The sequence below is a fragment of the Microtus oregoni genome, unplaced genomic scaffold (genome assembly GCF_018167655.1).
Source record: "Microtus oregoni isolate MIOR12 unplaced genomic scaffold, Mior012 000053F_ref0000044, whole genome shotgun sequence".
Lineage (NCBI taxonomy): Eukaryota > Metazoa > Chordata > Mammalia > Rodentia > Cricetidae > Microtus > Microtus oregoni.
Window position 1 is genome coordinate 7,360,001 of NW_024543829.1, and position 16,239 is coordinate 7,376,239.

Below are 16,239 nucleotides of genomic sequence, written 5' to 3' on the forward strand. Positions count from 1 at the left end.
CTCAGGGGGACCCGAACTGCAAGGGGCGGAGGGTGCGGGAGGAGGTGCGCGCTTGCTCCCCGCGTCCCCGGCTGCCGGGCAGAGACTCGGGCGCCGCCGCCGCCGCCGCCGCCGCTCCGGGCCGCGCCGCGCTCGCACTGCTGCGGGAGGTGGCGAGGCGCGCGAAGGAGGGGCGCGCCCGGGCTGTGGGGAGGGGAGACTATGCCATCAGCGAAAGGAGGATTGGCTGCATCCAAAGCCAGTCCGGATGCAAACTCACGGCCGGGCCTCGGTCGCGTGGAGTGCAAGGGGATCGCGGCGTGGGTGGGAGTTGAAGGGGTTGATGGGGTTGAGGGAGACGTGAGGTCTGGAGGGGGGGCACCTTCTGCAGTTGTCACCGCGTCAATGCTGGGCAGCTGCCAGGCCACCCTTCCCCCGCTCCCCTTCCAGCAACTTCTTCCAACAGCCTCTTCCAACGGACCCCCTCACACTCCTCCCTAAAGCCTCGCCCATCTAGCAGGGCACAAAGAAATCTCAGTCTCCTTCCATAAACTTTGTGCTTCCAGTTACCGCTCCCCTTCAGGAGCCCCCGCCCTCCGCCCTTCCAGTTTCTTGGCAGGAAGGTTAGGCCACTGGCAAAGTCCCCGGCAAAAGCCAGCTGATCACAAACGCCAACTGTGTATCTTGGGGCCCGTTAAGTCCTCTCATCTGCCCAGGCTCTCAGGAGACCATTTCATTGCTGTCAGAGTTCCCGGGAGACTGCTGCGGATACGAACCATCCCCCACTGGGCCCACAAGGATGGGGTGCTGAGCTGTACTCACAGAGCTTTTCGGCATCTTGCTTGAGAGTTTCCATTTGAAATAGTGAAATTCCCGAATCGGGAGTCAGGCAGATATTTTCCTCACATCCAAAAGGACGATGGTTAGCTGGATGATTCGCTCTAGATAGGAAAGGAACTTTGAGCTCTAACACGAAATACTAACTTTGTGTGAAGTCTGTGGAAGTTCTGCAGTTCCACCCTGCCCCCATGACCTTCCATTCTCTTAGTTCTGCCACAGGGAAGCACCGTGGAGCTAATAAAAGATTTGTTATTGTCATAATTTTTCAATCAGGTAAGATCCAACAACTATTTCCTGGTTCGTTCGTTTATTGAATTCTGTTTCTTTCCTATTTGTTGGTTGTGTGTTTGCGGTTTGGGAAATGGCAAGGCACGAGAGAACATGTTTTGAAACGATCGCAAAGCATTATTTGAGTCAAGTTAAGGTGAGAGAGGTTCACTTAGTTTCACACAGTTTCTGATACACTGAGTACTAAATGTAATTCTTGCAGGTGTGAGAGAAGGGATGTGGCCGTGCAGAACCAGCTACTTTATGTAAATAGCGTTTACTAATAAACTCCTATGATCGCTAACATGCATTCCCTAGATACTGCCAATGTCTCCCCCAGGGGGCTGTGAAATTGTCCACTCTGACCTGAAATGGGGTCCCCTTTGTTATTTGACTAGCATAGACACAAGCATCATCAAATGATACTCTAAAAGGGTCTGGGGTCAGCACAGAGCCTGGACTGCTGGAGCATAATGCAGGATGCTCCTTGTGCAGGCAGCTCTCCACTCGCTGTCATTTTGTATCCCATTAGGACATCTTCTAAAGGTGTAAAGCTTTTCCTCATGAAAGGTACGGCTGAGCAAATCTTAACACCAGGCTGGAGACCAATTGTGACTTTGATTACACTGCCATTAGCTCTATGGCCATATGAGGTTTTAACAGTGCAGTGCATGATCCTTTGCAATGGAAAAGGCACTAAATGACCAAGTCCTTGCCCTGAAGATGCAGCAAATTAAGATCCTAAGTCCCATGAAAAGCAAGGTTATTTGTACTTACGTTGTGGGGTGAATAAGCAAACGGAGACGTCGACTTTTTGCCTCCTTCATTCTCAATTCATTACCGATAAATTGGCATGCTGAGAATCTTAGAATTGTATTTATTGTACATTACAGTTTTCATAGATCTTTGACAGAATTGGCTGACTTATGTCACCCAAAAGGAATGTCCACCGGAATTAAAATAACACAGCAGTTAGTGTTTCTTTTGGCATCTAAAATAGTTAAATATGCAAAGCAAAAAGAAACAAATAAATCTGTGCTAAACATTTGCTTTAAAAACTGAAAGGAACAAAAGTCAGGAAATTTAAGGCAAGATTGATAAAATAACCAGAGTATGTTATTATAAACAGTATATTGGTTTATCGAAATGTATAACCATATATATATATGTATGTTAATGAAATAAATTATATTTATTTGATTAATGAAGTAAATGTATATGAATTAAATAAACTGAATACTCCTACATCTATTTTCTCATCATTTTAAAATGAGATTTTGAGTTATATTTAAGGTTCAATTTTTAGTTTCTCTTGTTTAACTCGCCGTGGTTATAAAATAAAAAGACAGCAAAACCTATATGGAATTATCTCTGTCCAAATGGATCTAGCAGCTCCAAGCCACAGCTACATGGCTCCCAAACAATGATTATGAAAACCACAGTTGAGCGAAGAATCAGGAAACGGCATTGCGAAACCACAGCAACAAATGTGTCTGTGATACTGAAAACCACAATTCACAACTAATACCCCGTGTCGCCAATGACTATTAACTATACATGTGCAAATGTGTAAGTAACTGCACAAAATAATTTCTCATTTACGTAAAAATGAATTATTCATTTTTGAGACTCACAAGACTTAATGCCCACATATTGGTTTGTTTAGAAAAGTTTCTGCTTCTTATAAGAAATCCTTCTAAATCCCATGTAAAATGATAGTTAATTTAAAAGCAGAGAACATATAACTCTGAGTAATAGCTTCTCAAATATTTAAAGGATTGATCTGCAATCGATCTGAAATGAGCACCTACCTCTTTCTACTCTCCTTCCTAAAGTCTCAGAAGTAAAAGGCATGTTAGCAGGAACTGATTAAGAAAGAAACAATAGAAAGGATTTGATTGCAAATTCAGCGAGAACAGAGCTGTGTATGTTTTCAAATAGTTGCTCTTCAGTGCTTACTTACAGATGAAGGAGATGATATCCTGTATAAGCGTATGAGGCTGTTGTAGTCTTACAAGTAATATGCAAAATGTCCAGTTAAATAGGAGTGTCAAAAGATGTAATTTATTTGAGAAAAATATGCTTCATGTACGTAATTACCCTACTGATATTTCAAACTTATCTGAACTTCAAATTTAACTAGATACCTTGTATTTTATCAGGAAAACCTACAAATATAACATTTTGGCGTTTGCATAGATAGATAGATAGATAGATAGATAGATAGATACATAGATAGATAGATATAGAGAGATAGGTAGACAGATATTTACAATCTCGTTTGTAGAACAAGTAGAGAAACCATGACGTACTTCCTGTAGTCATAAATAAATTAATTCTTGATTGATGCAATATTTAGGGAAGGTATGGTAGAAGGAATAAACTTCTCTGCAAGAATTCTAATTTTTTTTAGCACAGTACAAAAATTCAACTCATAGAATAAGTGGATTGTATTCATGTCTGTCTGTTCTGGGATTTGTTTTATAAATGCGCTTCTCTTTTTTCTACAGGGAATCAACAAATTGACCAAGAAAGCTCCCAGGCCAATCTTATGAGATAGCAAATTACCTTCTTTATTATGAAAGTAAGTAATAGTCAAAACCTTCAGAGAGACTGACTGTTTGCTCATATGTCATAACCAGAAATTGAACACAGTATATCTGTCTTTGGTTTGAGATTGTGACAATGGATTGAACAAGAACCAAGTATAAAAGTCGTGTTTATTATTCTTGAGTATTTCTTAAAAATAATTTTAACGGTTTAAAAATAGAGATCAACAAATTCACCTAAATGCCACTCCTGTTTCATAGCTATGAAAATGAGTACCAGCTTTCTTGCAAAGAGGGCTCTGAAATATTCACTCACTGAATTCATGAACCTCTCCATCCCTAGTAGGAGCTTGTACGCATAAATACTTATCTAAGTGTGTCTACTTAATTTATCAGATTATCGAAAGTCTATGAAAATATCTCTGCACATTGTTTTTAAAAAGTCCTTGTTCTCTTTATTTTCAAATGCTTATATAATCCAGGAAAAAAGACAAGTACGGCTTAAGATTTTCCTCTAGTTCGAATCACTTTTCTGATAGAGCAGAATCATGGGGTGACTATTTAAAACAGGAAGAGCAATGTTTCTATGACAATATAATGAAAAATGTAAAGAATATAGTTAACTCTGAAAGAGTACCCTTTCCACTCTACAGATTTCTCTTAGGTTTGCCTGGCGGTTCCACTAATAATAATGGTATCTTAAGAAACACCTCCTCCTCCTCTCTCTCCCCACCTCATCTTCCTCTTCCTTCACCCCCTCCTCCTTCCTCTTTCCCTCATCCTCCTTCTTCCCTTCCTCCTCCTCCTCTCCTCTCCTCCTTGTCTCTCTCCCACTCCTCCATATTATTATTTAGGTGGGTTGCAAATGCAACCTTTCTCAGTCCCTAACCAATTAAGCTATTTCATCCTTCTGTCTGTTGTGATTGTCTTGGGATTCTACATTGTTCCTATGACAGTGGGTCCTGAGAGATTTTCCTAAAGTTCTTGAGAAAGAGGGGTATCTCTCCTCTTACACTTTCTGCCCTGGAGAAATGCAAATGAGAAGTTGCTAGTGGTCACAGTCATTGAAAGATGCCAATATCAACATTTGATTTTTCAGTCTTACGTTCTTACAGAATTCAAATCAAAACACACATCAACGTTTCACGACTTGTTTTAGACACCTCAATATTGTCTATGGGCACATAAGTGTCTGAGTCTTGGTCACTTGTATTGTATTTCACTTGGATCTGCTTGGTCAGGTGTACTATGTGGTGGTATCCTTTTAGTGCAGCTGTAGATGTCTTTCACAGGAAGACACCATCAGCCTCACAAATATTAGTGAGATGCCTCTTCTTGGGTACTGACAAGATGTACATCCACTACAACATGTCCTATTTTGTTGAAATACACTGGAAACTGTTCTATGTAAGCCTGTCATTACCAAGGCCATTCTCTTTCCATTCATTTATTTAGTAAGTTCTCTGATTTTAAGGGTTCCCCCAGTGTTGGACATATAAAACATGCTAGCAAAATTATAAAAATAAACAGTAAGATCAGGCTGATCCTGTCTCATTTGGGGACTGATTCCTAATCCTTGGAGACAGAATACTGAGTACAGGAAATAGCAGCAATGTTTATCTAAGATGCCTGGCTTCATGTTCTTATGGCATATACTTGGCCCCAAAAGAATATATGTCTGAAATCTGATGGGCCAAAGGTTTTAGTAATCCGGAGTTTATGTAAAGAGTTGAAATCTTTATGTGAGCTTGATGAATGACTATGTAAAACTTCTAGAATTTTGGTATATTCTGTTGCCATAAGAAAGAAGTGATGGGAGCCGGGCGGTGGTGGCGCACGCCTTTAATCCCAGCACTTGGGAGGCAGAGGCAGGCGGATCTCTGTGAGTTCGAGACCAGCCTGGTCTACAAGACCTAGTTCCAGGACAGGCTCCAAAACCACAGAGAAACCCTGTCTCGAAAAAAACCAAAAAAAAAAAAAAAAAAAAAGAAAGAAAGAAAGAAGTTAAGTAGCTGTTGTGGTATATTGGTGAAACAAACTTCATAGGCTATTGTGTTTGGAAGGCTGGTCCCAGCTACAAGTGTTGTTTGGGTACATGAAACACTTAGGAGGTAGGACATAGCTAGAGGAAGTAGACAATTAGAGGTGGGGTGGGCTTACGGTCACTGTTGCTTGAGTTTGGATGTGACTAGACCAAGCTCTAACTTCAAGCGCCAGCTGACAAGCTTTGATTTCCTTGGTGTATCTTCTGAAGGAAGCCAGAGTGGATCTTAAATCCTCTAAGTTGTTTCTTCTGGTTATTCTGACATAGACCGCCAACTACTGCAGAAACAGTAGGGAGACAATTAGCAAAACGAGTAACTGCTGACTGCATCAGCTGAGAATCCACAGAGTTCCACTTCCTGCTCTAGGCTGGCTTGGCAGCAACAGTGCTTCAGACATGCAAGGCAATGAGATGCCAATGGCTCCTCAGGAGACAGTTTTCCCAATTTCTCTGTTTTGGCTATTTTGGGCATAAATGTGTACAAGTTGATTCCTGTAATATTCAACCCCAAAGACTAAACCAAGATAAAAATTTAACCATCTGAAACTTTGACTTGCTTAATTAAATATTTACATTTAGAAGCATCAACCTACTTTAAATTTTATACTTTATTTCAGAAGAACTACAAAGGCATCTAGGATGATACTTTTGCCAAGGGGCCAGGTGGGGGGTGGCAAACAAACAAGCCTTATAAACATGAAATGAATAAGTCTTCAACATGAATTAGATCTCACCATAAACTGCCATCTACTACTGATTTTGGACATTTATGCCAAGTTAATGAATGGGAGAAATATTTGTATTTTCAAACCCATAGTTCCTCAAGGGCACAATGATAATTGACATGCAAATACACAGCCCTCTTGACTGCAGAGATTCTGGTCCCAGATGTTTGGTTTAATGTTTTACTTTGCTCTTCCACATTTGAATAAGCATCTAGCAGATTACCTTGCACATAAATTTTAAGGATGTCATTATAATTCACCAGAATAATGTTTATACTTGTGTGGTGAATTTTATTTTCTATCCTATAAAACTTTTTCTATAAATTACTGAAAGAAAAGCAACAATTTAACAGATTTTTAGGATATATGTATATGTATAGATAGAAGCAAGTCACCTCACCTGATACCTATTTTCCAAATTGTAATAAAAAAATTTATTGGGAATAACTTTAGGGAGAAATGAATATTTCATATGCTGTGAAATGGACCTATAGAGAATTCTAATGTTATCTAATTCTGCTTTTTCCTAGACATTATATTCATTTTTGGTCATCTTTCTAAAATTCTATACACTATGATTATTTTACTTCCCTGGTTAATATAATGCTCTCAAATATGCCAGCACATTCAGAGAAATGAGCTAACTATACCAGTAAGGGTCTCTTTTATCTCACAAAGGTGCTCTTCTGCCCCACTATAATCTGATCGTTCTCTGCCACTGAAATTTTCTTTCCCTCATTACGCTGGAGGTTTCCTTTATTTTATCCTGTAGTGGGATCTAAGTTTCTTGAATTATCTGTATTCCTCAACCATAGAGAACTATGAAATAAAGAGAATCATATGCAGAGAGCAAAGGATAATTACACTAGACTTCATATATGCTTTGTGTATAGACTACGTATATGTTTGGGTTTCCTTTCTAATAAGACTGATAATTGTTTGTAACAGTTTCTGCTGGTCTTCTATGACTTGATGCTGAAAGTATCTTAGGTGATACATAGTTGCCGAAAGACAATTCTTTCGTATTTTATTATTGAGTCACGTGGGCTAAGTAGGAAGGGTGGGCAATTTGGATAGAGAATAGTGCTTTTACCCTGTTGAATCTGTCATTTCCACCCTGCTTATACTTGTCATTTTTAAATTGTGCATTTTATTATATGTGACATACGTGCAATATAGCATTATCACTATGTCTAGAAGCAGTATTCGTGTTTGCCACCTTGGTTGTCACCTCTTAGTGATCAGTGTTCCATGCAATGAAATGTTTGTGTATCTCGGTTTATTTCCATGATGACATTTCAGACAACAGTTATTGAGTATTGCTTTTGCGCGTGCAAGTCTCTCAGCAGGCGTGAAGTATTATTTAGCCCTTAACTAATTATTTTACATCTTTTCTCCACTTCCTTTTTCAACTAAGGAACACTAATCTTAGTAAAGACGTGATGCAATTCAAACTAGTACTAGTCTTTTGAGATCTTCCATCTTGGTTTGGCCCCCTGATGTAGTACAGAACAAAGGGTGGAGAATAGAAAGCACTGGATAAATTTTCCTGGATAAATGGAAACCAAAAATGCCCGTGGGCAGAGGCCAGGATGCATCTTCTCCTTGAGCCTGTTGGCATGACTTGTACCTGGAGTGGAACAGGGGACATAGCAGGTTTTATTCTCTGAATAACTTAATAATTACACTTTGTGACTCTTATCCATTCAACATTTCTTGAAACAATATATAGACTGCTAAATCATCTTTTTATTATATCACCATTCTAATATTTTATTTTATGAAATTATATCATTTCCCCCCTGTTCTTCATCCCACCAACCCCTCCCATATACTCCTCATTAATTGCTTTCAAATTCATGGCTTTTTTCATTAATTGTTGTTACAGAAAACAATTGCATATATAATACATATATATAATACATGCATACTAATCAACTATATAACATATTAATGATTAATTTATATGCATGTTATTAATACAATCTATAAATGCAAAATTTATTTACAATTATTTACAAATTATTACTAATATCATGTGTATTATGTACTCACATACAATGTATATTTATTCATTATATATTATATAACACTAATAATGAATATTATGATTTATGTGTATATTAGTTGTATGTAAATAATAGATCTTATATATTATATATGTATACAAATATATATTTCTAAATGCATAAATAAAACTTGCTAACTCTTTTTTTTTTTTTTTTTTTTTTTTTGGTTTTTTGAGACAGAGCTTCTCTGTGTTGCTTCAGAGCCTATCCTGGAAATAGCTCTTGTAACCAGGTTGGCCTCAAACTCATAGTGATCTGCCTGACTCTCTGACTCTTTCTCCCAAGCGCTGGGCTTAAAGGCATGTGCCAACACCACCCGGATCTGCTAAGTCTTTATAATGTTAATTCTATGCCTGATTTCAGGCTGACCATTTGGTATTAGGGAATCATTCTGTGTGTTCTTTCCTAGGGAAAACAGTATTTTGCCCTCTCTGCATTCCTCAGTTGCATATTGTTCTTTGTGTACTGTTGGGGGTGGGGGCCACTGTTCTTCCCTGCAGCCTGGCTAGCTTACACCTGAAATAATCACACAGAAACTGTAGTAATTAAATCGCTTCTTGGCCCATTAGCTCTAGCTTATTGGCTAACTCTTACATATTGATTTAACCCAGTTCTATTGACCTGTGTATCGCCATGTGGCAGTGGCTCACCAGCAAAGTTTTGACATGTCTGACTCTGGGGGCTCCATGGCTCCTCTCCCCGCCTTTCCTCTCCCAGCTTTTAGTCCAGTTTTCCCTGCCTACCTAAGTTCTGCCCTATCAACAGGTCAAGGCAGTTTCTTTATTCATTAATGGTAATCACAGCACACAGAGGGGACTCCCACATCAGTGTAGGACAGAGATCTCACAGGATTTCACTGCTGCTGTCCTCGGATGGTTTTGAAGTCATCTGGCAGCCATAAAAACAAACTCCACATACTTTGGATGGCAGTTGAAAAGGGAAACTCCTAAAAGACTTTAGCTATCCACACACTTCAGTCTTGAATTTATTCTACAATTGTTACTCAGTGTGTAGGTGTAGGGGATGCTGGACTTGTTTGGCTCTATATTTGTATTCATGTAATGTGCATTCAAAACAAATCTTACTTCTAGCCACAAACCTTCAAACAAGTTGTTGTTTCCTTATCTTCAAAATCCTGGCTTTTGAGAGACTATACTCTTGTCTGTTAATATTTCCACATGTCTTGTCTGCTTTCTACAGTTTCTTCCAGTCATTTTGTCTTTAAGGTTTCTTTCTTTTCTATTAATACTTTGGTTTTTTCCATCATTAAGTTTTTGTGTTTTTTGTTTTTGTTTATTTTTATTTTTTATTATTATTGTCTTTCCCTTGTGAAAAGAATACCTAGTCTGTGGATTGCAGACACTGATGCTCTCTGAAATTATTGAATAGCATTAAGAACTATACAGCTTACAAGTCTGATGCAGAGATTAGTGAGAACTCTGAAGGCCTGGATGCTAATGTACCTGCTAAAATCATTTGCTTGCAATTAAAATAAAATAAAGCCATACTCCATAAAGATAGTCCATGAAGATAATCATTTAGGTCTGCTAGTAAAGACTTAGTTGCTAGCTACTGGATTTTGGGAAGTGATTAGATTATGAGAGCTGTGACCACATCAACATATTAGCGTACTGATGGATTCACATTCTGATAATACATTGAGAAGTATCAGGAAGTGGGACTTAATTGAAGGTTTAGAGATGTGTTCATAAGAATACTATATTCTATCTCTTTCTTCCTCATCCTCCTTCTATTCCTCCTCCTCCTTTTTTCCCTACCCCTATTCTCTCTTCCTCCTTCCGGAATTCCCGTAGGTAGGTATCTGCTTTCTTCTGTCTTGAGCTCTTTGCTTTCTGCCATGGTGTTCAATATAAATGATCATGTACAGGAACCATGAACCACAATAAATCTGAGCTCTCAAGTTTATTCTTCTCAGGCCTTTGGTATAATGGACAACACAAGGCATAATTTAACTATACACTTCAAGTATGGAAACTATGGCTTTGGTTTTAACATGCACAGAGAGGTGAAAGTGTGGGTGTGGCTACTGAGCATCCATGTGTATCTTCACCAAGCTACCCTCACAGTCAGCAAAACAACACATAATTAAAAACATGAAATTTAAAATAGCCTTAGGGAAAACATTTATATATTCTTCTTTTTCTTGCTAGTTTTACCCTTGTGATGGTTACTATTGATTGTCAATTTGTCAAGAATCTAGTGTCACTTAAGAGACAAGCCTCCAGGCACACCTATGACAGAAAATAGTTGAGTGTATTTTCTGGGCATAATTGTGAGAGATTATCCTGATCATATTTATTCTTTTGGGAATATCCACTCTAAGGAGGAGCAACATGATTTCAAGGGTTTAAGCAACAGATTGAATATAAAGGTGGAAACTAACTGAGCACAAACATTCATCATTTCTGCTTCTTGATTGCAGATGCAATGTGAACAGTTGTCTCAAGCTCTTGTCAGCAGGATTTCCCACTAAAATGCACTGTGCCCTTAAACTGTGAGCCAAGACAAGGCCTTTCTCCCTGGATCTGCTCTTTTGGGGTATTTGATCACTTTCTGTTTGTCTGGTTGATACTAGCTAATATCCATAAATATTCATTAAGTCAAATTTTACTCTCAGTAGACAAAACAAGTTAAAACCTCTCTGAATGAGGACCTGAGAAAATGGCTCATTGGTTAAAAAGCTTTATGGGCAAGCAAGTTTAAGGACTTGAGTGTACATCCATAGCACCCAAATAAGTGCCAGGGGCCTCAGTGTCTCAGCTGTATCCCCAGCACTGATGGGCACAGAGGGATGTCTAGAGCAAACTCGATAGCTAGACTAGCTGAGTGGACAAGCTCTGTGTTTAAAAAGATCCTGCTTCAATATGTAAAGTGGAGAGCAACCAAGGAAGATACCAATATCAACCTCTAACTATCAAATCTCCCCATCCACATGTGTCCACACCCACGTGAATGCACGCGTGCACAATTACAGATACCACACACATTTGAGGCAATAAATGAATCAGTGATCAAGTAAATAAATTAACTTCTCTATGTTAGGTGCAGCGGCTGCGAAGAACACCAATTGCTTGTAAAAATGAAAAACAGAAAGCATACGTGTTTTCACCCTTAGACACCAGCTTCATTCCTTAGCATGTGATGACTTAGCATTGTGTGAGTAAATACACTTTGACGATTGCAGAACACATGAGAACTCCACTCCACGGCTGGTACCCAGCTCCCGTATCTATTCTGCCTTTCTATTAAACCGTACCTGAATGGTACCAACCAAAATGACAAAAACTGCACCACCCTGGAAATAAATAATAATGATTCTCTTGCTTAGTGCTCTCTCTGGCCCAATGAACTTACATTTGTGCAGGGAGAAAAGGAGTGTTCAGAATGACAAAAAAGCATGCACTTCCCACGCATGTACTGTAGCTGTAGATGTACTACCTCTATGTCTGTGCTGCTGTGCAGAAAGTCAATGGCGGTCTCCTTTTATCAAGCATGCTTCTACAATAATGAGCAGTTACAAAACCTTAAGAAAATGGACAGTGTCTGGACATGCAAACAGAAACCTGAATTCTAGTTGGGATGCCTCTACCTGGATAACTCCGTTGGTCCCTTTGCCTTCTTCCCATTGGAGTCCCTATGGTTCCATAAGTTCTAAAATAAGTAAATCTGTAGTTCTAAATAGTACTTTTAAAGACTATGTTTTAGATTGAATTTCTAAGGGGGAGTCAACTTGGTCTAATTATTGGTTGTGTGGTGCTTTCTTGCCTGACAGACTTACAAAACGCTATTGATAGTGTTCCCAATCTGTCAGATGTTGAAAAGTATTTCCTTCATTCTCTTTCTTTGTCTGTATGTTGAATGACTCTATACAGAGAAGACCAGTCATGATCAAGATTTCTTGGGCCTTCTCAATCCAGATGTCTAGATAATCAAGTGTGAAGGAAATGAGAATTTTGTAGGCACACACACACACACACACAAACACACACACACACACACATCTTGACCATTAATCATGTTTTTGGCAGTTGTGAGAAACACTGCTTGTGTTTAATATACTATGGAGTACTGCTTTTAGATTTTTATGATCTAGTTATATGTTCATTATAATATCTGACAGGAGCCTCCAAAATACAGTTTTAGTAAGAAGTATAGTTTATGACTATATTCTTCTGTGTGTGTGCCTACAAAATTCTCATTTCCTTCTCACTTGATCACAAGGTAAAATTTGAATGACCTAAGTATATATATATTCAATACAGTATCTTATTTGGGTTACATGTTCTAAACCTATCTATACTCGCTTAACTTTCAAGTTTACTTTTCCTCTGACATACTGTCATATATCCTGTCCCTGCTTTCCCAGGACGGCAGGAATTAAAGTAGAAAACCCCTTCTCTTTGGTCCTCTTCTCTGATCAAAGCCTTTCCTACAAACACACATTTCATAAATGGCACCATTATGGGGATTTGGAGAGTTTTATATTATTTTAATGGTGAAGCAAAAATCCCTTTACCAGTAAAATAGAACAAAACCCAGACTTCTATCCAAATAATGTCATCCTAGAATTGAATTATCAATTTCTCTCTCAATCAGTAAATAGATATATTGTATATTGCCTCTGTACCTGGCCAGTCTTTTTAGGCTTGTTACTTGATAACTAACCAAAATAAAGACCTGGTTACAGTCTTAAATTATCTTCCCACCTTGATGGAAATGCTACAGAATAGAGACTTACTTAAATTAAAACAAATAACTCTGTGAAGGTCAATATTTATGCCATGGTGTTAATAAAATTGAAATTACAACTTTATATTCTAATAATGCTCTGAAGTGTAAACATGAAAAAGAGTTCAGAAAAAGAACAGGATGATTAATTTGAACTTTTCATTTTAAAGGACAGAAAATGCTGATTGAACTACAATGTAGACCCCCCCTATGATTTTCATTTATTTGTTTACTAAATTAACTATTCTTTATGAATATATATAATCCACTATTCAACAAAATATACAAGATACAGGTAGAAGTAAGAAGACAATATGTATTAATGCCATCCTGGGCCAGCAGATTATCAAGAGGTGTGACATACGGCATTCTGAACTGGGCAGGGGGTCATTTTCTGTTCTTCAGATGACTGCTTTCAGAGCAACCCCATCTTCCTTGATGGGGGCACTTTAGTCAGAGCAAGCAAAGCCAGTGCAGTTTAAAGATAAAAAACCCAAACAGTCCTGTATCTTTTATTCCCAAATATTATTTTTATAGTTCCTGTGAAACTATTTGTTTGACAATATCTGTGACCTAAAATAATGTCTGTGCACCACAGCACTGGTTTCCAGTTCACCACCTTGTAAATTATAAGGAAGTTTCACCTACTCAAGTGAATAATAGGACTCAACATGAATAAACAACAAAAATGATGAAGATATTGATTTTAATTAAATTAATGCTTCAATGATTATTTCCTGGCTCTTATTCTTTCAATGCTTATTTAAACCGAGCAACTAAAAAAAAACAATATGAAACAATTTCTTAGTAGAAGATTTGGGTGAAACAATAGTTTTTGCATAGTTAAAGCATGGAGATCCCCTGTTTAGAGACAACCACTATAAAGGTATGCTGTGTGTACCTGATTCTTTGTTCTTTTATAGCCAATTGTTTACTGTGAAACACCCTAAACAGATGGTATCTTAAACTCTGGGACACAAGAGGCAACAGAAGAATTTCTTGAGCACTAGGCAGTATTGTGCTATACACTAACATAATTATTCCCCACAAAATAAACAATGCATATATGATTTCTAATACAAATAATTATTGATAATAACTATTGTCTATTAATGAAATATGCAGCTTGAATGAAAAATACATTAACAAAATATTAATCACTAATGCAACAAGATTATGTGTCAATTTGTGCTTCTACCATTGGTTGTAATCATAATATATGAGGTTATTGGGAAATATGATCTTTAAGAAGGCAATTAAATTAAATGAAGTCATTAAGATGGGCATTATTTGAATATGACTGTTGCATATTTGAGAATGGAAAATATGAAGGCAAACAGGAAGAGAGAGCTAGAGACAATGGTACAGAGAAAATCAAATATACAGAGAGGGAGAGAGAGAGAGAGAGAGAGAGAGAGAGAGAGAGAGAGAGAGAGAGAAGCTACATGAGGATAAAAGCAGAATTGGGATGATGCTTTCACAGGTCAGAAAATACAAAGATTCTTTTTTTTTTTCAGAATAAAACTTTCTAATGTGGTATCAGAAGAACATGGGACAGCTGTTCCACACAACCATCAAAAGATCAAATCTTGCCAGCGCCCTGACTCCTGTTCCCCAGCACACTGTGACTCTGTAAATCAACTTGAAGATCTGGCACCCCCATGTGGGTTTTGCCCAACAAATAGCTTCTGTCTACTTGATATATAACTGATTTTTTAATATGAGCGATAATAATAACAGTACTTGTCTTTGAGTAATTACTACACCCCAAGCTCCGTTTTGATTAGTTCTGACCTTATGTTACAACCTCATGGAATGAATGGACAATGGACAATTTTTCAGGCGGATAGAAGAATTGTATTATTTTATTAAGTACCAACAAGAAAAGTTAAGTATATTTTGTTTTTACTCAGGGATTACAGAAATTAATGCATTTATAATCATATTAGCATAGAAATTATTATCTTTAAGAAGTTGCTTTTCTAAAAGCATCAGGACTTTATTTTTAGTATAGATAGCATAGGATAAGGACTGTGTTCCACATACTGGGGATAGGCAATGCCTTCACTAAACATCATTGCTCTTACTTTCCCCTCTGCAGTTCAGAATATTCACCATGGATTTTCTTATTTCCTGATTAGGTGGGTAACATGTCAATGTGGCCTATAAGACACCTGACCTGGAAAAGCTAAACACACCCAGGAGAAAGGACAAACACCGGATCTTGACCTACACGTACCAAATGGGGGCAGGTTGAGTTGTTCCCATTAAGGAACATAAAGGTGTGACTTTATTTGATCCATGACAGGAAGCACACAGCTCTCTTCTTGACCAAAGTATGTATTGTGGCTAGACACTTACTCCACATCTTCCTCTTCCTGGTCACATAAGAAAATTGCAGACCATGTGCTCCTTTGAAGTTGGATTGAGAAGACGTAACAAGAAAATAACCTCCCAGACCCAACTCATCACAATACCACAAAATCTTCTATCCTTGCCTTCTCTTCTGTGACAATTATATACATCTGTCTCCTTCATTTTAGAAAGAAGTATTTATTAAAGGGATGGGTCCTTTGGGGTGGGATACCTTTGAGCCTCAATGACAAGGAGTTAGTAGGTGGAGGAAGGGAGGGCAATGAACTGGTCTTGATAGATGAAAGCATCTTTGAATCCTGAGTCACAAGTTGAGAGATAGCTTTCGGAAAGCCTTCTGGTGTTTCTCATGAGTAAATGGTACACAGATTCTGAAGTGTGTTTGTCACTGCGTTACAGCCAAGTCTACTCCGCCTGAAGTACAGCCCACACCACATCAGTTTCTATTGCCCATGTCCAAAACAGCTTGCAGTCAGGGTGAAAGTATAGGGCGGTTTAGTATGAAACCTAACATTGATTGAAACGCACCAACACCAAGCTTTCCCATAGTAGTAATAGGCTCAGCATGTAGCTTCTCTACATACCAGAGATAACTTTCCTGAAAAGATCAGACAGGAAAGGCTGTAACGTCTATGGTAAGCACT

The 16,239-nt window shown here is 38.3% G+C and overlaps 1 protein-coding gene and 1 long non-coding RNA gene across 3 annotated transcripts in view; one reads left to right on the top strand and one right to left on the bottom strand.

Annotated features, from left to right (window-relative positions):
* The window catches only part of Zfpm2 (zinc finger protein, FOG family member 2), a 407,929-nt gene extending 407,073 nt beyond the window's left edge, over window positions 1-856 (bottom strand). Inside the window, exon 1 of the mRNA XM_041637629.1 lies at window positions 802-856. Within this exon, the coding sequence (XP_041493563.1) occupies window positions 802-816 (15 nt within the window). The 5' untranslated portion in view covers window positions 817-856. The remainder of the gene's footprint in view (window positions 1-801) is intronic.
* On the top strand, window positions 186-15,815 carry LOC121437652. Of its 2 annotated transcripts, XR_005972992.1 has the most exons (4): window positions 186-1,092; window positions 3,597-3,670; window positions 14,740-15,109; window positions 15,364-15,815. It is a non-coding gene; the product is annotated as an uncharacterized LOC121437652 (long non-coding RNA). The 2 variants fall into 2 exon arrangements; XR_005972991.1 differs by having other exon boundaries at window positions 14,740-15,815.
* The last annotated feature ends 424 nt before the right edge of the window (window positions 15,816-16,239 follow it).